The sequence below is a fragment of the Phyllobates terribilis genome, unplaced genomic scaffold, assembly GCF_046119375.1.
Source record: "Phyllobates terribilis strain yellow unplaced genomic scaffold, ASM4611937v1 Scaffold_4__5_contigs__length_816908805, whole genome shotgun sequence".
NCBI classification, from domain to species: domain Eukaryota; kingdom Metazoa; phylum Chordata; class Amphibia; order Anura; family Dendrobatidae; genus Phyllobates; species Phyllobates terribilis.
The window spans coordinates 612721353-612746643 of record NW_027362764.1 but is presented as its reverse complement, the minus strand read 5'-3'; the positions used below and the strand labels follow the sequence as shown (position 1 = coordinate 612746643).

Sequence of the window (25291 nt, the reverse complement as noted above, 5' to 3'; positions counted from 1 at the left end):
CCTATAATTGGCGAAGAACTCTTCTATCATCTGTATTCTATCATCTTTGCCTATCCTCCTTTCAGCCAGGCCTTCCATTTACTAGATCCCACATAGTCACGTAGGGCATGATGCGCATCATAGATGTGTGATGACCTCAAGCCTAGCAAATGGAAGTTCTGGCCGGAAGGTAGAAGATAGAAGACATAGGTTAGAAGAACCAATTGGAAGACTAATGACAGCAGGACGCTTACGGGGAGGGCTTAAGACAAGCTAGTAAAAGATTTTTAAACTTTTTTCCAGTCCTCTCTAATCCAGTAAAATTGTTTAAATAGGGCCAAAATTCATCTTGAATCAATATGCTCAACTCTAAAACTGGGCCAAACAATCTTCAAGTTCTCATGTCCCAAAATGTAGAGATGATTATGTACCAAACCAACACCTACTTCTTTTTAAAGTATGTCCCACAGTGGATGAACAAGAAATTAAAATTTCATATTTAGAAAATAATTTGTTAAGTTCAGCTTGTGATATATTAAAATACGCAGTAATAATTGAACATGATGTGGACATTAAATCCTAGAACTTCATGCAATGCTTTTCATTTTAAAATGTCACTATGAGTCTTTAGCATTTAATCAGTAATATGCATGATAGCAAGATAATGGATTTCCAAAATCAAAAGATTTGTTTCTATGAATATCTGGAAGCTTTAAAAGACAAATACATACTGTCCTAAATCAAAACTAGGCCCATTTATGATGCCTATTAATCTAATATGTTTTAAGACATCGTAATTTTCCATGTAGCCACAACTAACTTCTCTTTATATGTTGCAGGGTCATCTTTAGTGAACTTTAACTTTTGGTATAAGATAAATATACAACCAGGATGTATTTAACATCCCCCTTTTTATTTCAATTGCTACTATGTTAGCGACTGTGTTAGTACAGGATGACTGTTCAAATCAGGCACAGGTGCTCGGTACTGTATGGTGGAGCCAATCATTTAACTACACCTTCCCACCTGCTTGTTTTCCATTTATCTTTGCCCTTCTCTGGCTCTAAGAAGCCAAAGATGTCAATCAAAGAAGAGGGGGGGATGGAGATAGAGGAACAACAACCAGGTAGGAAGGTGTATGTAAATGATTGGCCACACCATAAAGCACCGAGCGGCGGGACTTAGTTTGAACAGTCATCCTGTGTTGACAGAGTCCTTTTAATGGCCACCTCTCTCTTCAGACTGTCACGAGGCTAGGTTACCTTACTTGGTCTGAGTACTCCTATTTTTTTTCTAAGATTTGAGTTCTCAGTGATGGGTTACTACTAAATATCAAAATCTATTCAATAGCCTGTGAAAAAGACACTTTATTTTGGCTATTTTATATAGTTTTGTAAATGAAATCCAGAATAAAACAGTACAGTGGCTCAGTGGTTAGCACTGCTAGTTTGCAGCACTGGGGTCCTGGGTTCAAATCCCACCAAAGACAACATCTGCAAGGAGTTTTTATATTTTCCCCATTTTTGTGTGGGTTTTCTTCCACACTCCAAAGATATACTGCTAGGGAATTTAGATTGTGAGCCCCAATAGGGAGAAATATTAATATATATGTAATGTGCTACCGAATATGATGGTGCCATATAAGCAATGCTAAATAAATAATAATAGATAACACATTTGTCACAAAATGAGGTAAAATAAACAGATAGTAAATAAGAGTTAGGTTAAAATCAGTTGATTATAGAAAGAAATATCTGTATTTAAATATGTTTTTTTAATTTTTTTTCAGAAATATTTTCCAGAGATTCCACTCTTAAAGAAAAGTTCATAAATCATTTTACAGGTAAGGATTATTAAGAATTATTCAAAGAGATCATTGAATTGAAGAGTCACCTTGTAATGATTTATATTCCTGCAGTGTAGATAAGGAGACAATTGCTTTCCTGTTGCAATAACTGTCGTTTGGGACTTGAGCTAACAGATATATAGCAATTAACGGATCACCAATGCAACTTCATTTAGAGGTGGGATGAACCCCTTTAAGGAGTTTTTGCAAAAATGTTAAAAGGTAGGGATAAACAGACCCATGGAAGGTCGGGTTCTGGTACCCGACCCGAACTTTATTTCAAAGTTCAGTTCGGGTACCAGAACTGTACCCGAAATTGAATCAGAATCTGAACCCCATTTAAAGCAATGGCGACCCAAACTTTTGAGCTGGAAAGAAAATCTCTTTCTCTGCAGCGGACTTTCCCTGGAACTCCGAACATTGCAATGGACTTCCGGGAGAAGTCCGTGTTCGGCGTTTAGCACCAGACACTAACTGTCCGGTTCAAACCCCGAACTTTCAAGTTTAGGTTCGCTCATCTCTATTAAATGGTTATTACCCAAAACACAAATTATCCCCTATCAATTGGATGGGTGATAACTTGTTATTTGACGGTGGTCTGATTGCTGGGATCATTAGTGATCCAGAAATCAGGGCTTTAGAACCCCAAGCACATCCTGAATGTAGTGGAGATAAGTATGTGCAGTCCCTACTTCATTTATTGTCTATGGGACTAACCAAGCATGGTCCCAGGGGTCAGACGCTCAGTGATCGGTAAGTTACCCTCTCTACTGTGAATAGGTGATTAGATGTTCTTTTGGTAATAATTAGTGATGAGTAGTGTTGAGCGATACCTTCCGATATCAGGAAATATCGTATCGGATTGGATCGGACCAATACTCAAAAAGTATCGGATATCGCCGATTCCGATACCAGAAACCAATGCAAGTCAATGGGACAGAAATATCGGAATGAAAATAAACCCTTTCTTTCCTTGTAGGTTAATTCTACATGAAGTAAAACAACTAAGAATAATGTAGAATGTATTATGCGAAAAGCCGGCAATTCATCAGCGCATACACCGGTACCCGACAATTTACAACAGAAAGAATAGAGCTTCACACATAGATTAGATAGATAGAAACATGTCAGTCACATATATATGAAGTACAGTGACAGTGTTGCTTAATGTACTTGTCATTTAGTGCAAAGGATTTATTAAAAAAAATATTAGTGTTTTCGTGCACTGTCTCTTTAAAAAAGCCGGCCGGCAATTCAGCAGCGGTACCCGACAATTTATAACAGACAGAATAGAGCTTCACACATAGATTAGATAGATAGAAACATGTCAGTCACATATATATGAAGTACAGTGACAGTGTTGCTTACTGTACTTGTCATTTAGTGTAAAGGATTTATTTAAAAAAATAATAGTGTTTTAATGCACCGTCTCTTTAAGAAAGCCGGCCCGGCAATTCAGCATCTGTACCCGACAATTTAGAATAGAAGGAATAGAGAATCATACATAGATTAGATAGATAGAAACATGTCAGTCACATATATATGAAGTACAGTGACAGTGTTGCTTACTGTACTTGTCATTTAGTGTTAAAATAAAAGATTTATTTAAAAAAAAATTGGCGTGGGGTTCCCCTTAATTTTAGTCTCTAGCGGAGGTTAAGCAGACGGCTGGGGCAGATGTTTGAAGCCTGGGAAGGGGGTAACACCCACGGAGCTTCCCAGGCTGCTAATATCAGCCCCCAGCGGAATACTTAGCCTTTACTAGCTATTAAAATGGGGGACCCCCCCAAAAAAATGACGTGGGGTTCCCCCTAATTTAATAGCTAGCAAAGGCTAGGCAGACAGCTGGGGGCTGATATTAATAGCCCAGGAAGGGTGCCATGAATATTGGCCCCCTCCCAGGCTAGAAACACCAGCCGTCAGCCGCCCCAGAAATGGCGCATCCACAGGATGCGCCAACTCTGGCACTTAGCCTCGCTCTTCCCACTGCCCTGTAGCGGTGGCAGTGGGGTAATAGGGTTGGGGTTGATGTCAGCTTATAATACCAGCTAACATCAAGCCCAGGTTAGTAATGGAGAGGCGTCTATAAGACACCCCCATTACTAACCCCATAGTCAAAGTTAAAAAAAAAAACACAAACACCCAGAATAAAGTCCTTTAATTGAAATAAACACACAATTCTTTATTGTTCTAAATTAAACCATACTTACCGTCACGCCCATTCCAGCTGAAGCCAATGATCTCCTGCAATAAAAGAAAAATAATAAAGCAACCTCATCCTTACCTTTCCATGGTTCCCACGATGGCTCCAGCTCTGCTACATCGAGATGACAGGCTGGACCGCAGGAGAAAGCTGCCATCCAGCCTGTCATCCCGCAGACACTGAGAAGCGCAGGCATGCTTGCGCTCCTCAGTGTCTCTCTGTGACGGCATCCAGATGAGCAGACAATGAACTCGGCTCACCTCATGCACGTCACTGACAGCGTGGGAGAATTCTCCTGCACTCAGCGCTTCAGCGTGAGAATTTTCCCACGCTGTCAGTGACGTGCATGAGGTGAGGTCATGTCCAATGAACTCAGCTCACCTCATGCACGTCACTGACAGCGTGGGAGAATTCTCACGCTGAAGCGCTGAGTGCAGGAGAATTTTCCCACGCTGTCAGTGTCGTGCATGAGGTGAGCCGAGTTCATTGGACATGACCTCACCTCATGCACGTCACTGACAGCGTGGGGAAATTCTCCTGCACTCAGCGCTTCAGCGTGAGAATTTTCCCACGCTGTCAGTGACGTGCATGAGGTGAGCTGAGTTCATTGGACATGACCTCGGCTCATCTTTATGCCATCACAGAGAGACACTGAGGAGCGCAAGCATGCCTGAGCTTCTCAGTGTCTGCGGGATGACAGGCTGGATGGCAGCGTTCTGCTGTGGTCCAGCCTGTCATCTCGATGTAGCAGAGCTGAAGCTGTCGTGGGAACCATGGAAAGGTAAGGATGAGGTTGGTTTATTATTTTTCTTTTATTGCAGGAGATCGTTGGCTTCAGCTGGAATGGGCGTGATGGTAGGTATGGTTTAATTTAGAAAAATAAAGAATTGTGTGTTTATTTCAATTAAAGGACTTTATTCTGGGTGTTGTGTTTTTTTTAAATACTTTACTAGAAATTCATGGTGGTCATGTCTAATATTGGCGTGACCCCATGAATTTCGGGCTTAGGGCCAGCTGATAATGCCAAGCTGGCCTTAACCCCTTTATTACCCAGTGAGCCACCGCACCAGGGCCCTGGATGAGTTGGGTACAGCGCCAGAGGATGGCGCTTCTATGAACGCGCCATTTTCCGGGGCGGCTGCGGACTGCAATTTGCAGCGGGTGGGGCCCAGAAAGCTTGGGCCTCCCTGCGCTGCAGATTCCAGCCCCCAGCTGCCTAGTTGTACCTGGCTGGACACAAAAATAAGGCGAAGCTCCACGTATTTTTTTTTTAAATTATTTCATGAAATTCATGAAATAATTGAGAAAAAAAGGGCTTCCATATATTGTTGTGTCCGGCCAGGTACAAATAGGCAGCTGGTGGTTGGGGGCAGTCCGTTCCTGCCTGCTGTACCTGGCTGGACACAAATATAGTGCGAAGCCCCACGTCAATTTTTTTTTAATTATTTCATGAATTTCCTGAAATAATTAAAAAAAAATTGATGTGGGGCTTCGCACTATATTTGTGTCCAGCCAGGTACAGCAGGCAGGAACGGGCTGCCCCCAACCACCAGCTGCCTATTTGTACCTGGCCGGACACAACAATATCGGGAAGCCCTTTTTTACAAAAAAATATTTATTGAAATAATTTAAAAAAAAAATACGTGGGGCTTCTCCCTATTTTTGTGTCCAGCCAGGTACAACTAGGCAGCTGGGGGATGGAATCTGCAGCGCAGGGAGACCCAAGCTTTCTGGGCCTCCCCCCCACTGCAAATTGCAGTCCGCAGCCACCCCAGAAAATGGCGCGTTCATAGAAGCTGGATGCTGTACCTGGCTGGCATACAAAAATATGGCAAAGCCCACGTCAAAATTTTTGGGAAAAATTAATTAAAAAATAAATAATAATTTAGGGACTGCATCTTTATTAACTCCTCAAATGTCATTTAGTGTTAAAATAAAGGATTTATTTAAAAAAAAAATTGGCGTGGGATGCCCCATAATTTTAGTCTCTAGCGGAGGTTAAGCAGACGGCTGGGGCAGATGTTTGAAGCCTGGGAAGGGGGTAATACCCACGGAGCTTCCCAGACTACTAATATCAGCCCCCAGCTGAATACCTAGCCTTTACTAACTATTAAAATGGGGGACCCCCCCAAAAAAATGACGTGGGGTCCCCCCTATTTTAATAGCTAGCAAAGGCTAGGCAGACAGCTGGGAGCTGATATTAATAGCCCAGGAAGGGTGCCATGAATATTGGCCCCCTCCCTGGCTAGAAACACCATCCGTCAGCCGCCCCAGAAATGGCGCATCCATAGGATGCGCCAATTCTGGCACTTAGCCTCGCTCTTCCACGCTGCCCTGGTGCGGTGGCAGGGGGTAATGGGGCTGGGGTTCATGTCAGCGCCAGCTGCCATGAAGCCCAGGTTAGTAATGATGGGCGTCTATAAGACACCCCCATTACTAACCTACAAAGTGTTAAAAAGAAAACACACACTACACCCAGAAAAAAATAATTTATTTGAAATAAAACACACCATTTTATTTAATTCTTAGTTTACTAAAAAAAAATAGTTACCTGTCCGCGTTCCTGCGCTGATCTCCCATGCACAGCTGTCACATCTGGAGATGGTGACAGCTGTGCATGGCTGCTGTAAGCTCACGCTGCCGGGAACACGTCCGCTCCCGGCAGCGGGAGCCACTGACTGAGGTCATCGGAGTGCATTCAGGCAGCGCAGCTCCGGAGACCTCCTTTACGGCACTGCTGTACCGTGGGAATTTCTCACGATACAGCAGGGCCGTAAAGGAGCTGACCGGAGCAGCGCTACCTGAACTCCGGTGAACCCGCTTATGCAATGACGGGGCTGCTTTCCGGCCCCACCATTCTAGCGGCGGCAGCGGTTCAGAGCGGTCACATTCTATGTGGCTGCTCTGAACTGGAGATCATCGTGGGACACTCGTGGACTACTACGGAGGGGTAAGGATAAGGTTGTGGTTTATTATTTTATATTTTATTACAGGAGATCGATGGCTTCAGGGAATTAGGTGTCTAGGTGAGTATAGGTGTAGTTTTTTATTTTTTACTTTATTTTAGGTGGCGATCGGCGGGGACAGGTAATGTATGAACTAATTTATTGTAGGCAACCACTGGCCACCAATGACATGCATTTAAAATTTATTGGGGACACAGTAGGGCAATTTAAATAGCAGGATCAGGCTGATGGGAACTTATGCTCCCATCGAGCTGATCCTGCTGGCAGGAGTGGACGGAGGACAGACATAGGCCGATGGGAGTAGTAGTGTCACATCGGCCTATGTCTGCCTGCACGCACACACCCCCAGACATCGCACAGACACCGCACACACCGCACACACCCGCAGACACCGCACAGACACCGCACAGACACCGCACACTCCCGCAGACACCGCACACACCCGCAGACACCGCACAGACACCGCACAGACACCCCACACACCGCGCACACCCGCACAGACACCCACACACACCAATCATGACCGGTCTGGGAGGTGAGGCTGACCTGTGCGGCCGTGGGAAAGTTCATGTGAGTTCATGCAATGCAGTCAAGCATGAACTCACATGAACCCTCTGAGGGCACCGCGGCGACTTCAAATGAACAGCTGATCGGCATCACCTGATACCTCAGCTGTTCATTTGAAATAACCGGCGGGAAAGCGCAGCACAGAACGGGAAAGCTGGCGGTGAAGTCTTTTCACTGCCGGCTTCCCCGCCCAGGTCCTTTGCTCCCCGCTCCTTGGTGCTGCGCTCCCCGCCCGGTCCTAACTTACGATCGGGATGCGAGGTGGCGAGAGGAGCGGAGGATCGGGGTGGGAGGCTGCGGGGAAGCAGTATGGGGCTGTGTGATTGTTTAAAAGCCGGCGGCTTTTTACCGCTCGCCGGCTTTTAAACAATCAGGAGAATTCTCCCACGCTGGGATGGCATTCTGATGACAGGCTGGATCTCAGCTGAGCGCTGTCATCCAGCTTGTCATCCTTCAGAGACACTGCAGAGCGCAGGCATTATGGGAACTTCCGATTCCGGTATTCGATATTGTAAAAGTATCGGAATTAAGTATCGGAATTCCGATACCGCGAATATCGGCCGATACCCGATATTTCAGTATCGGAATGCTCAACACTAGTGATCAGCGAGCATGCTCGTTACTGCTCGGTGCTCGCCCGAGCATCTCACTGCTTGAGATGCTCGGCGCTCGCCGAGTATTTCCGGGTTGCTCAGGCGGGAACTCGGGTCCCCTCCCTGCAAGTTTGGCGCTCTTTAGAGAGCCAATGAACAAGCAGAGTAGAGATGAGCGGTGTTCGACTAGAACTGTTCGCCAATCTCAAATTCGAGCTGTTTTGGGCGGTGTTCGAGTCGTTCAACGAACGTGAACGATTTGCAAAAAATTCTGCTGTTCGAGGTTATGTTCGATAATTGTTCGTGCACCAAAAGTGTGTCCTCCCTGTCTGGCGCTATTTAGAGCACCAATCATGCAGGGATTGTCTGCCACTCACTGTAATGCCACAGCCATGGTGGTTGCGGCATTACAGTGGTTGCCCAAATCGATGGGAACAGTGCTCACAGTGAAACATGAAAAGCCGTCAATTCAGCAGCGGCATACACCGGTACCCGACAATTTAGAACCGAAAGAATAGAGTATCACACATAGATTAGATATATAGAAACATGTCAGTCACATATATAAGAAGTACAGTGACAGTGTTGGTCACTGTACTTCTCATTTAGTGCTAAAGGATTTATTAAAAAAAATATTAGTGTTTTCATGCACTGTCTCTTTAAAAAAGCCGGCCGGCAATTCAGCATCGGTATCCGACAATTTATAACAGAAAGAATAGAGCATCACACATAGATTAGATAGATAGAAGCATGTCAGTCACATATATAAGAAGTACAGTGATAGTGTTGATTACTGTACTTGTCATTTAGTGTTAAAATAAAGGATTTATTAAAAAAAAAATTGGCGTGGGGTTCCCCGTAATTTTAATCTCTAGCGGAGGTTAAGCAGACGGCTGAGATAGATGTTTGAAGCCTGGGAAGGGGGTAATACCCACGGAGCTTCACAGGCTACTAATATCAGCCCCCAGCTGAATACCTAGCCTTTACTAGCTATTAAAATGGGGGACCATGATAAAAAATGACGTGGGGTCCCCCCTATTTTAATAGCTAGCAAAGGCTAGGGAGACAGCTGGGGGCTGATATTAATAGCCCTGGAAGGGTGCCATGAATATTGGCCCCCTCCCAGGCTAGAAGTACCAGCTGTCAGCCTCTCCAGAAATGGCGCATCCATAGAATGCGCCATTTCTGGCACTTAGACTCGCTCTTCCCACTGCCCTGTAGCTGTGGCAGTGGGGTAATAGGGCTGGGGTTGATGTCAGCTTATAATGCCAGCTGACATCAAGCCCAGGTTAGTAATGGAGAGGCGTCTATAAGACCCCCCCTATTACTAACCCTAAAGTCAAAGTTAAAAAAAAAACACAAACACCCAGAATAAAGTCCTTTAATTGAAATAAAGACACAATTCTTTATTGTTCTAAATTAAACCATACTTACCATCACGCCCATTCCAGCTGAAGCCAACGATCTCCTGCAATAAAAGTAAAATAATAAAGCAACATCATCCTTACCTTTCCATGGTTCCCACGACAGCTTCAGCTCTGCTACATTCACATGACAGGCTGGACCGCAGCAAAACGCTGCCATCCAGCTTGCCATGCCGCAGAGACTGAGAAGCGCAGGCATGGCAGCGCTCAGCTGTGATCCAGCCTGTCATCTCAATGCCATCTCAGCGTGGGAGAATTCTCCTGCTCAAGCGCTGAGCGCTGAGAATTTTCCCACGCTGTCAGTGACGTGAATGAGGTGAGCCGAGTTCATTGGAGATGCCTGCGCTTCTCAGTGTCTGCCGCATGGCAAGCTGGATGGCAGCGTTCTGCTGCGGTCCAGCCTGTCATGTGAATGTAGCAGAGCTGAAGCTGTGGTGGGAACCATGGAAAGGTAAGGATGATGTTGCTTTATTATTTTACTTTTATTGCAGAAGATCGTTGGCTTCAGCTTGAATGGGCGTGACGGTAAGTATTTTTTAATTTAGAACAATAAAGAATTGTGTGTTTATTTCAATTAAAGGACTTTATTCTTGGTGTTTCTGTTTTTTTTGTAACTTTCACTATGGGGTTAGTAATGGGGGTGTCTTATAGACGCCTCTCCATTACTAACCTGGACTTGATGTCAGCTGGCATTATAAGCTGATATCAACCCCAACCCTATTACCCCACTGCCACCGCTACAGGGCAGTGGGAAGAGCGAGGCTAAGTGCCAGAATTGGCGCATTCTATGGACTCACTGCATGCCCTATAACTGTATAGCAGACTCTCTCCTTTCTAATGGGAACATGTCACACTCGTTTCTGTGGCCTTGCTCTGTGTGTCTTTAAATTCTTGGTGGGATTTTTCCTAAAATTGGTCATCCGTTGGACTCACTGCATAACCTATAACTGTATAGCAAACTCTCTCCTTTCTAATGGGAACATGTCGTACCTTGTTACTGTGGCCCTGCTCTATGTGTCTTTAAATTCTTAGTGGGGTTTTTCCTAAAATTGGTCAGCCATTGGACTCACTGCATAACCTATAACTGTATAGCATAGCCGGCTGATGGCTCTCTAACGATAGCGAGGGCCGGCTGCTGGCCTTTTAAGAATAGTAAGGGCCGTCTGATGTCCCTATAAAAATAGGCTTTATGACTTTCAGAGTCCCTCCGTCATAAATAAAACAGGATGTGTCTGATGATGTGTCACACACCACATTGCCAGATAAGGTATTAAAATGTTAAAATGACATTTCCCGGTGAATGCATTTGTCTTAAAAAATAACGTAAAAAAAACAAAACAATAGGATCTTTCTTTATTATAAAAAACAGCGTCACCAATTTAACCTCAATGTAATCACATTGTTCAGCTCATGCACCTCCTCCTCCATCTCCAAAATGACCACACCACATCAGTCACAAGCTGACAGCACTGCAGCACTGCCTTGGCCAAGCGGCAACAGCTGTGCTGAAGATAACATGCTTAATGCTTAATTGACAAACCGCCCAGCGCTGAAGAGTTGTTGAAAGCTTTAACACAGCAGCCTGATCTGTGGCTCTCACCGCTGAACATACAGCCAGGCATATTCGTGTGTGACAATGGGCGGAACCTGGTGACGGATAAATGACAGCCGGAGTAGATACGGTTTCCCTCTGTGACAGTACTTTCATAGAGCTAAATACAACTCTCAGCAAAAAAAGTTGTGGACTGGCGCCGTACCGTCCCTGGCCATATTCACCTGTCCACGGGTTTGTGGTTAGGCGGTCCTTCCCAGTAAGTGCACTGGGAAGGGCATGGGTCATGTTGTGGGACCCGTGCTTGTGGAAGTCGGAGACGATACCGGGAGAAATGGTGGCGGCTGGGGACCGAGTATGGACACCCGGCTGCCGCCGGCATGAGGTTGTGAAAAGCTTCCGTCTCCACAAGCTTAAAAGGCCATATTTCAAGTGCAAGCAGCTGCCCAGAAATCTGGCAGTTTACTGTTGTGCTCGGCGCTCCTCTAGTATTTCCGGGATGCTCGGGCAGGAGCTCGGGTCCCCTCTCCGCATGTTTGGCACTCTTTAGAGAGCGGTTCTGTAATTTAGAGATGAAGGCTGAAGAGGAGGAGGAGGTGAAGGAGCTGTAGAATGTGGGGGCAATCCTGATTGACCCAGGGCTCGCAATCCTCGATGTCGGGAGGACGTGTTCCATCCTAAGGTCTGACTGGGTCCCGGCTTCCACTATATTAACCCAGTGTGCCGTCAGTGAGATGTACCGTCCCTGCCCAAAAAAACTTGTCAATTTGTCCGTGGTTAGGTGGACCTTCTCAGTAACTGCATTGTTGAGGGCATGGCTAATGTTGTGAGACACGTGATTATGTAATGCAGGGATGGCACACTGGGAGAAATAGTGGCGGCTGGGGACCGAGTACCGAGAGACGGCCACCACCATCAGGTTGCGGAAAGCTTCCATCTCCATGAGCCTAAAGGACAGCATTCCGAGCACAAGCATTCGTGAAATGTGTCAATTTAGTAGTGTGGCCTGTGGGGCATTGGCTGCGTATTTGCGCTTGCATTCCAAGAACAGTGGTAGGGACATCTGAACTCTGTGATAGGACTGATTTTATGTTCCACTGCCTTTCCCATGACCCTCGCGTTGTACGCATTTTGGCTGACAGTAATTACTGGTTGGTCACACTTCTAGACCCACGCTGCTGATGCAGCAGAGGCAGGGGAACACTGTCAAAGGTGTGGGACAGTTTTCTCAGACCCTCCCAGTGCCCAGGCCCTGATGCGCAGGGTACTCTGATAAGTAGGGAAATGTTTTGGAAGATGTTGAAGGACTACCTTGCTGACTGTACCAATGTCCTCCGTGATTCCTCTATGCCTTATAATTATTGGGTATCCAAGTTGGACATGTGACAAGAACTGGCTCTCTACGCCTTGTAGGTCCTGGCCTGCCGTGCCGCTAGCGTTTTGTCAGAGTGGGTTTTTAGTGCCGCAGGGGGTATTATAACTAATAGGCACATCTGCCTGTCAACTGAAAATGCTGACAGGCTGACTCTTGTAAAAATGAACAAGGGTTGGATTGGGCCAGACTTCTCAACACCACCAGATGATAGCAGCAGAACATATAGTCAAATCCAGTGTCTTTTTTAGGGGGATTCTATTCCCATGCACCTCTTCAAACCCAGACATGGGTATACGCTTCCTGATTTTTTTTAATTTTCTGTTGTCCTCCTCCTTCTCGTCATCCTCCACAATCATATCAACAGGATGACCGTGATGCAGCACCCACATAATTTTTTTGTAAGGGTGTTTTTGATGCCCGTAGGAATTTTGTTTTAGAGGCCTACCTCTAACATTCTGTATGTTATGCTATGTATGTATGTTCTGTTCATGTATACCCCCCAGGGATAAATGTTTTTCATCCCATGCACTTGGTGCATCGGCATTACCAATATAAGAGGCCCATTCCTTAACAATGGTAACAATTTTTTTTAATGAGGACCTCCTCTACGCCTCTTCAAATGGGTATTGGAGTGCGTTCAATTTTTGGCCAGCCCTTGCAGTCACTGCATGGGCATTACCAGTATAGGAGAGCTATTCCTTAACAGTGATAACAATTTTTTTAATGAGGACCTCCTCTATATATCTTCAAAGGGGTATTGGAGTGCGTCCAATTTTTTGGAAGCCCTTGCAGTCATTGCATGGGTATTACCAGTATAGGAGACCCCCTCCTTTATAATGGGAACATTTTTTCTTACTGAAGCCCTCCTCTATGTCTCTTCAAAGGGGTATTGGAGTGCTTCCCAATTTTTGGCAGCCCTTACAGGTACTGCATACACTATAACAGTATAGGAGACTTGCTCCTTATTAATGGGAAATTATTGTTTTAAATCAGGCCCTCTATGTGTCTTCAAAGGTGTATTGGGGTTTTTCCAAGTTTTGGGCTGGCCTTACAGTTACTGCATACGCTGTACCAGTATAGGAGACACGTTCCTTAATGATGGAAAATTATTTTTTTAAATCGGGCCCTCTATGTGTCTTCAAAGGTGTTTTGCGGTTTTTCCAAATTTTGGGCAGGCCTTACTGTTACTGCATATGCTATACTAGTATAGGAAACCCGCTCCTTAACAATGGGAATTTTTTTTAAATGAGGCCCTCCTCTATGTCCGTTCAAAGGTGTATTGGGGTTTTTCCAAATTTTGGGTAGGCCTTGCCGTCACTGCATACGCAATAACAGTATAGGAGACCCGCTCCTTATTAATGGGAATTTTTTTTTAACTGGGGCCCTCCTCTATGTGTCTTCAAATTGGTATTGTGGTTTTTCCAAAATTTAGGCAGCCCTTTCAGTCACTGCATATGCAATAACTGTATAGTAGAACCACTCCTTTATAATGGGAACATTTTTTTTTAACTGAGGCCCTCCTCTGTGTGTCTTCAAATTGGTATTGGGGTTTTTCCAAAATTTGGACAGCCCTTTCAGTCATTGCATACACAATAACATTATAGGAGACCCGCTCCTTAATAATGTGAAATTATTTTTTAAAATCAGGCCCTATATGTCTCTTCAAAGGTGTATTGGTGTTTTACTAAATTTTGCACAGGCCTTACAATCACTGCATGGGCATTACCACTAAAGGAGACCCACTCCTTAATAATGGGAACAACAAAGCATAGCCAGCTGATGGCCCTCTAACAATTGTGAGAGCCGACTGCTAGCCATTTAACAATAGTAGGGGCCGCCTGCTGGCCCTATAAAAATAGGCTTTGTGACTTTCAGAGTCACTCATTTATAAGTGAAACAGGATGGGTCTGATCATGTCTCACACATCACATGCGCAGATAAGATAGTAAAATGTTAAATTGACATTTACTGAAAAATGTATTTTTCACCATTGAAAGCAATGCAAAAGTGCAAAAACGCATCAAAAACGCTACGTGTGAACATAGCCCAAGGTGTGGAGGAGCATTTTTGTTTTTGTGTTCTTGTTTGCCTTATACACAAGTTATTACCCTGGAAAGAATGTTCCTTAATTTTTTTCCAGGAAAATCCATTTTGGTTTCGTTTTTGTATGTTTTATTGTCAGTCCGTAAAAGTGGCATAATACTCTGACAGCATTGTTCACAGCAGTGACCTGGGAGTCAGAGCTGCTTCCAGGGGTCTTCCCCGTGCTGTTACCATGTCATTTGAGCACTGTTCCCATCGATTAAGGCAATTTTTAGGCCCCTGCAGACCTGGGGGGGGGGGCCCACTGGAAAAATGCTTTAGTTTCCCATAGACTTACATTGGGCTCGTTGCTCGGGTCAAGACCCCGAGCATTACGATTTGTTCAACCCAAGCAACGAGCACCCGAGCATTTTAGTGCTTGCTCATCACTAAAGGGAACTTGTCATCACAATTTGGTAATGGAAAGTAAAGACATGTCATTAATGATGCTGTAATACTGATTACATTGATACAATTGGTGAAGAAATCCACTCTGTTGTTCTTCTGTAATCAGCATTTGAAGACTGTACACTGGGTCTTCTCCTCCCTGTCTGTGATCCTCGACCCCATCACCTGCTTCCAGTCTGTGAATGACAGGTCATTGGTAAGATTTCAAACAGAGTAGGCAGGTCATTAAAAGAATTGAGGCAGGTGGAGGAGCTGAGGAATCATAGATAGGGAGGAGAAGACCCAGTGTACAGTCCTACCCCTGTGCACCAAAATCGAATTAGAAAAAAACTTCAAATCGTGATTACAGAAGAATAACAAAGGGGATTTCTTTGCTGACAAGTTCTTGTTAAGGTGCAGTACATTTTGTGGACAGTGGGTTTCCCTCCAAGCTCAGAAAATCTAAAGTAAACTTGATAATTTCAATAGCTATGCCATGATAGCAATCCACTAAAACTTGTGGTTAATAATGATTTTAATGTGTTACCTACAGCAGGTCCAGTAGTAGTCTCAGCAGAATGCAGCAAGCAATTCTATCGACTTTATCACAACACAAAAGACTGTTCAACATCAACTCGTAAGTAGATTGAAATAAAATGTACAGCATAATGAATTCTACTTTGGCTAGCTACTAATCACTTCAATTCTGTAATAATTCAATTTAAGCAGTTCTCTTCATTTTTGAATTTGCAAGACTCTTTTTGTTCAGTTAATGTGTGGCTGTTCCCTGACAATCTTTTTTTTTTACTAGTGGACTTCAGACTAGCACAAACTGTTTTAGACCATGCAGATTAATTTGTCTCTGATCATAGTGGTGCCATAATTGAGCATTCAGTTCTACTTGGTTCTGAATTCTTGCATGGAATGTATTATAGCAAAATGAACTTACTGTATAAAATAAGATTTATGCTAAATGTATTTTTTTTTTAATTTTCGAATTTTTCTACTTTTCATATCAGAATCTGTATTAAAAAGATATCTTACCATTTTCACACAATTATTCTAGACTTCCTGTTCTTATTATTCCTGTTCATCCAGGAAATTCTCATGTAAATGGAGCATCTAATGAGCATGTGCAAAAATAATTGTGAAGGGAGTAAGAATAGAGAGAGCTGTAACATCACATATTGTGAATTATGGATCCTGTGTTACTAGCTATTTTGTGTTACCTGTCATAACAATCCAGCCTGTGATAATAATGAGACTTCTGAAAAGTCTTTTGTAAGGAATAGGATAAATAACTCTAAAAGAGCCCCGGTGGCAGGTGTGAGAGTTGCAAGATTTCTATTTTTTATGTAGATTGTGATATGAAAAAAAAGTGTCAAATATTTTTAAAATTACAGTATGTTCATCACAAAAACGTAATTAAAACAGTTATTTTGTGATGGTTCATTCCCTTTAATCAATAAAAAGCACAGAATAAGCTACATTTTCATACTGCATGGCTATAGATGTTGAATGGAGGTTATTTAGTGGATGTACAGTACAGACCAAAAGTTTGGACACACCTTCTCATTTAAAGATTTTTCTGTATTTTCATGACTATGAAAATTGTACATTCACACTGAAGGCATCAAAACTATGAATTAACACATGTGGAATTATATGCTTAACAAAAAAGTGTGAAACAACTGAAAATATGTCTTATATTCTAGGTTCTTCAAAGTTGCCACCTTTTGCTTCAAGAGGTAGTCACAGGAAATGGTCTTCCAACAATCTTGAAGGAGTTCCCAGAGATGCTTAACACTTGTTTGCCCTTTTGCCTTCACTCTGCGGTCCAGCTCACCCCAAACCATCTCGATTGGGTTCACGTTTGGTGACTGTGGAGGCCAGGTCATCTGGCGTAGCACCCCATCACTCTCCTTCTTGGTCAAATAGCCCTTACAGAGCCTGGAGGTGTGTTTGGGGTCATTGTCCTGTTGAAAAATAAATGATGGTCCAACTAAACGCAAACCGGATGGAATAGCATGCCGCTGCAAGATGCTGTGGTAGCCATGCTGGTTCAGTAAGCCTTCAATTTTGAATAAATCCCCAACAGTGTCATCAGCAAAGCACCACTACACCATCACACCTCCTCCTCCATGCTTCACGGTGGGAACCAGGCATGTAGAGTCCATCCATTCACCTTTTCTGCGTCGCACAAAGACACGGTGGTTGGAACCAAAGATCTCAAATTTGGACTCATCAGACCAAAGCACAGATTTCCACTGGTCTAATGTCCATTCCTTGTGTTATTTAGCCCAAACAAGTCTCTTCTGCTTGTTGCCTGTCCTTAGCAGTGGTTTCCTAGCAGCTATTTTACCGTGAAGGCCTGCTGCACAAAGTCTCCTCTTAACAGTTGTTGAAGAGATGTGTCTGCTGCTCGAACTCTGTGTGGCATTGACCTGGTCTCTAATCTGAGCTGCTGTTAACCTGCGATTTCTGAGGCTGGTGACTCGGATAAACTTATCCTCAGAAGCAGAGGTGACTCTTGGTCTTCCTTTCCTGGGGCGGTCCTCATGTGTGCCAGTTTCTTTGTGGTTCAACTGCACTTGGGGACACTTTCAAAGTTTTCCCAATTTTTCGCACTGACTGACCTTCATTTCTTAAAGTAATGATGACCACTCATTTTTCTTTACTTAGCTGCTTTTTTCTTGCCATAATAAAAATTCTAACAGACTATTCAGTAGGACTATCAGCTGTGTATCCACCTGACTTCTGCACAACACAACTGATGGTCCCAACCCCATTTAAAAGGCAAGAAATCCCACTTATTAAACCTGAGAGAGCACACCTGTGAAGTGAAAAACATTTCCGGTGACTACCTCTTGAAGCTCATCAAGAGAATGCCAAGAGTGTGCAAAGCAGTCATCAAAGCAAAAGGTGGCTACTTTTAAGAACCTAGAATATAAGACATATTTTCAGTTGTTTCACACTTTTTTGTTAAGTATATAATTCCACATGTGTTAATTCATAGTTTTGATGCCTTCAGTGTGAATGTACAATTTTTATAGTCATGAAAATACAGAAAAATCTTTAAATGAGAAGGTGTGTCCAAAATTTTGGTGTGTAATGTACGTGCTTGCTTTACTTTAACAGGATATGACTTATTTGATTTTTAAAGCATTTTTTTAAATCAAGCTTGTAAAGAATTGGAGAATGTCTGCTTTCTACTAGAAATCATGCCATGGATTGATAGTATTGCAGCTCAGCTCCATTAAAGTACTTTGGGCTGAGCTGCAATTACACAAGTTATACACACACAACCTTGGGGAAAAATTGTTGGAAGGAAGCAGCCATGTTTTTTCTCAGCCTTGTACTACACCTTTAAAAGTGGGTGTCTGCTGATTTCATAGGGAGTTGTCACTCAATTGGGACAACCCTACCTAACTTGGGCCTAAAACTATGTCCAGTTTTGCTCTTGACCCAACAAGTCTGTCGGCCGTCTTTTGATGCCAGTGTACTCTCATTCATGTGTGGCCTAATTTATTTACACAGGTTTCCCCTGGCTTTGGCAGCTATTCTAAGGAGCTTGATGCATGAAAAGAAGTTTGTGAAATGTAAAAAGAGGATTTCATATATGGATAATTAATATAATTTCAAAAGTCTTTTTCTTATGTCTATTTGTTGTTTTATCTTCGTACAGATTTTAAAAGATGTGCAAGGCTGCTAACACGGTTGGCTAAGAGCCCGTTATGCTCTCAACCCTAAAAAGTTAATGTTGTAAGTAAATGTAAATTTCTTTTCTTTTGTTTCTACTATGATTTGATATGATATTAAAATAGACTGAATTGAGTTTTTTTCAAAATGGCACACAGCAATTTTTTGCATCAATGCCAGGAGTGGATTCAAAGGGAATGGGAAGCAGTAATAAGGGAATTATATTTCTTCAGGCTTTGACACAAAAAAAATTACAGTGGTGTGCCCTCCTTGAAAAAACCCTTGTGTACGTTATTTCAGCTGCATAGTTTCATTATGCAAAAATCGCAGTGTCTTATAGTTCCATCAAATTGTATGGGATATCTCTAAACCCCATGAACACTGCTTTTTTTAACACTGTGAAAACAGACCTGAAGTGCATTTTTTGAAATCTTCAACGTGCCAGTTTCTCTTGTGGTAAATACAGTGGGGAAAAAAGTATTTAGTCAGCCACCAATTGTGCAAGTTCTCCCACTTAAAATGATGAGTGAGGCCTGTAATTGACATCATAGGTAGACCTCAACTATGAGAGACAAAATGAGAAAACAAATCCTGAAAATCACATTGTCTGATTTGGAAAGAAATGTTTTTCAAATTTTGGTGGAAAATAAGTATTTGGTCAATTACAAACAAGCAAGATTTCTATCTCTCACAGAACTGTAACTTCTTCTTTAAGAGGCTCCTCTGTCCTCCATCAGTATAAAAGACACCTGTCCGCAACTTTATACAGTCACACTCCAAACTCCACTATGGAGAAGACCAAAGAGCTGTTGAAGGACACCAGAAACAAAATTGTAGCCCTGCACCAGGCTGGGAAGACTGAATCTGCAATAGACAAGCAGATTGGTGTGAAGAAATCAACTGTGGGAGCAATAATTAGAAAATGGAAGACATACAAGACCACTGATAATCTCCCTCGATCTGGGGCTCCACACAAGATCTCACCCCATGGGGTCAAAATGATCTCAAGAACGGTGAGCAAAAATCCCACAACCACACAGGGGGACCTAGTGAATGACTTGCAGAGAGCTGGGACCAACGTTACACAGGCTACCATCAGTAACACACTATGCCGCCAGGGACTCAGATCCTGCAGTGCTAGATGTGTCCCCCTGCTTAAGCCATTACTTGTCTGGACCCATCTGAAGTTTGCTAGAGAGCATTTGGATGATCTAGAAGAGTACTGGGAGAATGTCATATGGTCAGATGAAACCAAAGTAGAACTGTTTGGTAGAAACACAACTCAACGTGTTTGGAGGAGAAAGAATGCTGAGTTGCATCCAAAGAACACCATACCTACTGTGAAGCATGCATGTGGCAACATTATGCTTTGGGGCTGTTTCTCTGCCAAGGGACCAGGACGACTGATCCATGTACATGAAGGAATGAATGTGGCCATGTATCATGAGATTTTGAGTGCAAACCTCCTTCCATCAGCAAGGGCTTTAAAGATGAAACGTGGCTCGGTCTTTCAGCATGACAATGATCCCAAGCACACTGCCAGGGCAATGAAGGAGTGGCTTCCTATGAAGCATTTCAAGGTCCTGGAGTGGCCTAGCCAGTCTCCAGATCTAAACCCTCTACAAAACCTTTGGAGGGAGTTGAAAGTCTGTGTTGCCCAGTGACAGCCCCAAAACATCACTGCTCTAGAGGAGATCTGCATGGAGGAATGGGCCAACATACCAGCAACAGTGTGTTCCAACCTTGTGAAGACTTACAGAAAATGTTTGACCTCTGTCATTGCCAATAAAGGATATATAACAAAGTATTGAGATGAACTTTTGTAATTGACCAAATACTTATTTTCCACCAAAATTTGAAAAAAAATTCTTTCCAAATCAGAAATTCAGGATTTGTTTTCTCATTTTGTCTCTCATAGTTGAGGTCTACCTATGACGTCAATTACAGGCCTCTCTCATCTTTTTAAGTGGGAGTACTTGCACAATTGGTAGCTGACTAAATACTTTTTTTCCCCACTGTATCCTTTTTGTTTGCTGATTTTTCCCACTAGAATTGAATAAATGCAAAATCAACAGATTAAAAATGTGTAAAAAAGCTATTAAAAGATACTAAGAAGATTTAATATAGGAAACACGACAATGTAAACATGACTTGCCATGCATATCTTCAGTCTTTTTGACCTTTTAACTGCTTCTGGCTTCAAAACTTGTGAAGCAGTTAAAATAATTGACTGAACATTCTTCAAGCTTAATAGTTTATATATAAAGTTAAAAAGATTTGGATTTGATACCGGGAACAAGGCCATTGCAAAATAGACCAAAAAGGTGCCAAAGAAGGAGCCTCAAAAATAACACCACAGGCATTTTCTTAGAATGTCTTCTGTCTGAAAAGCTCAGTGGGTACACTAAAATATATTGTATTCCGATCAACTGATGGTGGAAAGAGATGTGGATTATGCATATCCAATTTTGGACTGCAGATTGCTTTGTTCTCCCTTAATAAGTCGCCGACCAATGTACTTGGCCGAACAAAAGCTCCTGTGTATAGGAGAGTTGGGTGAGATGGCTGTCAGTTGAATAAACAGTTGAAACATTGTTCATCCAACAGCCATCTAGTGTGCATAACCAGTTTTAGAACATCAGAATGAAAAAAAGTGGTTGTGTTGGTGAGATTTTTGGAGCTTGTACAGATTTTTATAATATTGCAGTTCACAGTGACTGCTGTTAATTTTCTTTCTCATCAGTATTTTTGACTTTAGACAGAATTCACTTACCATCTTTATGATTTAATATGGTTTTCAAACTTGTCCATGAAAAATATTAGCTGTTCTTGATTTTTTGATAAGTTTATCACCGCAGATGCGTAACAGATGCAAAACTATATATGTACTATGTGATGATTGTCATTCAGTAAATTAGTAAATCACAGATGGATACCATACAACCATATTTTAGACAATTAGTTCAGCTTGCAAATTACGTATCATTTCACTATTTCAAATTCTGCACTGATTAATTAAATTAATTACAGTCACATGTAACATAATTAAGCAATCAAGATCTTAAAAGAACCTGACAGCGAGCTCGACACCTATTACTTAATTACATGTCTGCATTTATCTTTTAGTTGTTCTTTCTCTGAATTTAAAACACATACTCTACTTCCCAGTCTCCTGATAGCATGCCCACTGGCTGAAGTCTCAGATCTGCCCTCACACTTTCCTTATTAAATTATAAATTTTGCGGATGCTCATGAACACAGCGATTTTGGCATGTGCAGTGGACCTATGCCTACATGCCAGAGAATTGCGGTTACACTGCGCTTCCACAAAGTCCCGGTGTTCATGAGCATCTGCAGGATATAACGTGGTTTTTGGGGCATTCACAGTGTGAGTAAGCCTCTGGCATGTGGGTCTGTTGAGTATGCCTGAAATACCGTGCTCATGAGCATCAGCGAGATTTAGATTTCAGGTAGAAGACTTCATATACTCCTCAGTGTGTAACAGGGGCAGGGTGGTAGTCAGTGGCGAGGGATGCTAGATTTTCTTCACCCTGGCCCTCTACAGGAAAATGGGGATGTGCTTGTCCCTGGGTGTGTGTGGTGTGCTGTACCCTGGGCTGTATGTTGTGGGAGTCTTTACTCACTTTCATCCTTGGTTCCGACACTGGTTGCAAAACACCGCATTCACAGAAGATAAAACAGTCTCAATCCCCACACGGTGCTATTCACAGTGTGACTCGGCCCTAGGGGAAACTGCCTCTGGACTTACACGTGGGAAACCTCCTGCTTCCCAATACCTGACTCTAACAGGGACTACCTCGCGCCTGAACCTCCCTAGTCCTGGCATGTCCGTTACTGCCTATCGGCTGGAAGAGGCCAAAATCCACAAATTGACCTTTAGAGTATGAATTGTACTGTGGTGTGCCCGTCCCTGTTAATCCTCCTTGTTTTTCCCACACACAGCCATCTCTCTTCTCTGTCTCTCCTTTCTCATTGCTACTTCTTAACTGACTAAAAAAACATGGCCAACATCAACTCCCAGTGCTCCCTCAGTCCTAAATTGTCACTAAGGGCTTCCCCCAAGCTAATTAACCCTGTGTCCCACTGACATAAGGGTAGTATCCAGCTGTACCTCTGCTGCCATCCAATGGCCATATCTCAAAATACCCCATTTTGAGATAACTCAAACAGATATAGAATTACTAAAACAGTACTACAGTTCTATAAGGGGGTGGAGTAGGAATTCTCCACAAGCGGGCATGGTATTGGGAGACTTTGCAAGACTCGTCCACTTGAAGCCATGACTTCTCGATCAGTCTTACTCATAAGAATATGCAGGGAAAAAACTTTGAAAAGGTGATAATTGTGATATTCTGGGAACTTTGACCAAACAATGGCATTGTCTGAAATCACAGGTAAAAGACAAATGCAGCAACATAAATAGTTAATAAGTTGATCCTGCTGTCGGGTTTCCTTTAAAGTATTCTTATTTTAGAAAAGTAAGACAGAGATAATGTAAGCAAACGTTTCATTTCTTGTATTTCTTTTAATTTGTATTGTAGTCCTTTTGTGAACACTTATGTACAAAAATTAAAAAATAATATATGGTATATGTAATAAATTATGTAATTATCAGTATATTTCTACATAAAAAGTTTGTATATAACTATATATTTTTTTGTAATTTCCATTGTAGATCTGACCTACTAAAACAGAACTCTGATTTGCCAAGAATGTGCCTTGAAATCGGACGTCTAAACCATGATGATCTGAGTTACTGTTTTCTCATAAAAGCATCCTTTTCTTTAAGTTGAACATTCCATAGTCATGTGAATAAAACATTTTTTATCGCACTGCCCAGGGCCGAAAATAAATTTAGCTATTTATTTAAATACTTTGTATATAATATTTACTAATGATATACTAAATATATATTATAACCACTTGCAGAGTCTGTTTGTTTTTCTTTATAATTTGCTATCTATCATATTTCATTGTTACTTCTTATGTGACTTGAATATTTTCTTTGTTTGCAAAAATTTGAAATGAAAGCATATATATATATATATATATATACACACTGTGGTAAAGTGACTTGCTCGGCTATCAGGAGGCAGACACAGGACACACGGTTTGGGTAAACTTCCTGCAGGTTTATTGTGCGGCATAAACTCCAGCAGCATCCCATAAAAAGAAACAGTCCCTCTTGGGAAAACAAAAGATGAAATATATCAGAGTCCTCTAGCCAGCAAGGCCTTTGTCGGCTGCAGATAGTCCTGTGGGGCTTCAGCAACACCAGTCCTCCAGTGTTGCTCTCTGGCATCAGCCACACATAGCCTGGAGACTTCAATCTCCAGACCACACACTCCACTCAGGAAAACAAACTGACTGAAGATTTAAACCCCTGTTCAGCCACACCTTGAGGGGGAGTTATGGGGAATGACTTCCCTCCCTCTCTACGTCATTCCCATAAAATCACACCCTTTTAAAGGGATAATCCCCAGCATATAACATGCTGGCAGAAATTCTGTAGGTCTTAGTTCAGATAGGAGAGCATCTTGAGTGACACATGCCTCCCCTCGCATATAAAACCAGTGACTCTGTCACATATTCACCCCTCTGCCCAAAGCCAGGGGGTTGTGCACCTTCCGATACCAGACAGGGAATTCTAGAAAGGGTATCAGCATTCCTGTGTAACTTCCCGGGCCTATGCTCTACGTGAAAGTTGAAGTCCTGAAGAGCTAGGAACCATCTAGTTACCCTTGCATTTTTACCCCTCTTTTCCCTCAACCACTTCAATGGGGCATGGTCTGACACCAACTTAAACTTCCGGCCTAGTAGGTATTATCTAAGGGTATCTACGGCCCACTTTATGGCTAGACACTCTTTCTCTACTATTGCGTAGTTCTTCTCGCATGATGAGAGTTTCCTGCTGAGATAGAGAATGGGATGCTCTTCCCCATTTATGTCTTGAGAGAGTACGGCTCCTAGACCAACCTCTGAAGCGTCTGTCTGGACCACAAACTCTTTCTTAAAGTCTGGTGCGACCAGGACCGGCTGTTTACACAGTGCTGACTTCAACAGTTGAAACACGGTCTCTGTCTCCTCGGTCCAATTCACCATGGTTGACCTGGTGCCTTTTAGGAGATCCGTCAGTGGCGTGGCCATTCCCAGGAATGCTCTTACTTGTTTCTTGGAGAGCAATTACGGCCAGTTCTGAATTGCCTCCACTTTATTGACCTCCGGTTTTATTTCACCTCTCCCGACGACATAGCCCAAATACTTGGCCTCCTCTTTTCCGACCGCACATTTTCTCGGATTTATGGTAAATCCCGGTTTCCTTAGAGCATCCAGAACAGCCTGTAGTTTAGGTAGATGGCTATCGCAGTCTGGGCTAAAGATTACAATGTCATCAATGTAGGCCGCGGCATACTTCTTATGTGGGGCTAGGATCCGATCCATAGCCCTCTGGAAGGTGGCTGGGGCCCCCTGTAGTCCGACCGGCATCCGAATGTACTGGAAGCACCCATCAGGTGTCAAGAAAGCTGTCTTCTCCTTGGCCGTCTGGGACATGGGGATCTGCCAGTAGCCCTTTGTCAGGTCAAGAGTGGTGATGTA

At 42.9% G+C, this 25291-nt stretch overlaps 1 protein-coding gene across 1 annotated transcript in view; it reads left to right on the top strand.

The window, feature by feature from the left end:
* ALKAL1 (ALK and LTK ligand 1) overlaps positions 1 to 23618 on the top strand; it is a 227002-nt gene extending 203384 nt beyond the window's left edge. Inside the window, exons 3-6 of the mRNA XM_073679293.1 lie at positions 1769 to 1822; positions 15528 to 15611; positions 18660 to 18736; positions 23370 to 23618. Coding sequence (XP_073535394.1) covers positions 1769 to 1822; positions 15528 to 15611; positions 18660 to 18724 — 203 coding nt within the window. The 3' untranslated portion in view covers positions 18725 to 18736; positions 23370 to 23618. The remainder of the gene's footprint in view (positions 1 to 1768; positions 1823 to 15527; positions 15612 to 18659; positions 18737 to 23369) is intronic.
* Positions 23619 to 25291: the final 1673 nt, after the last annotated feature.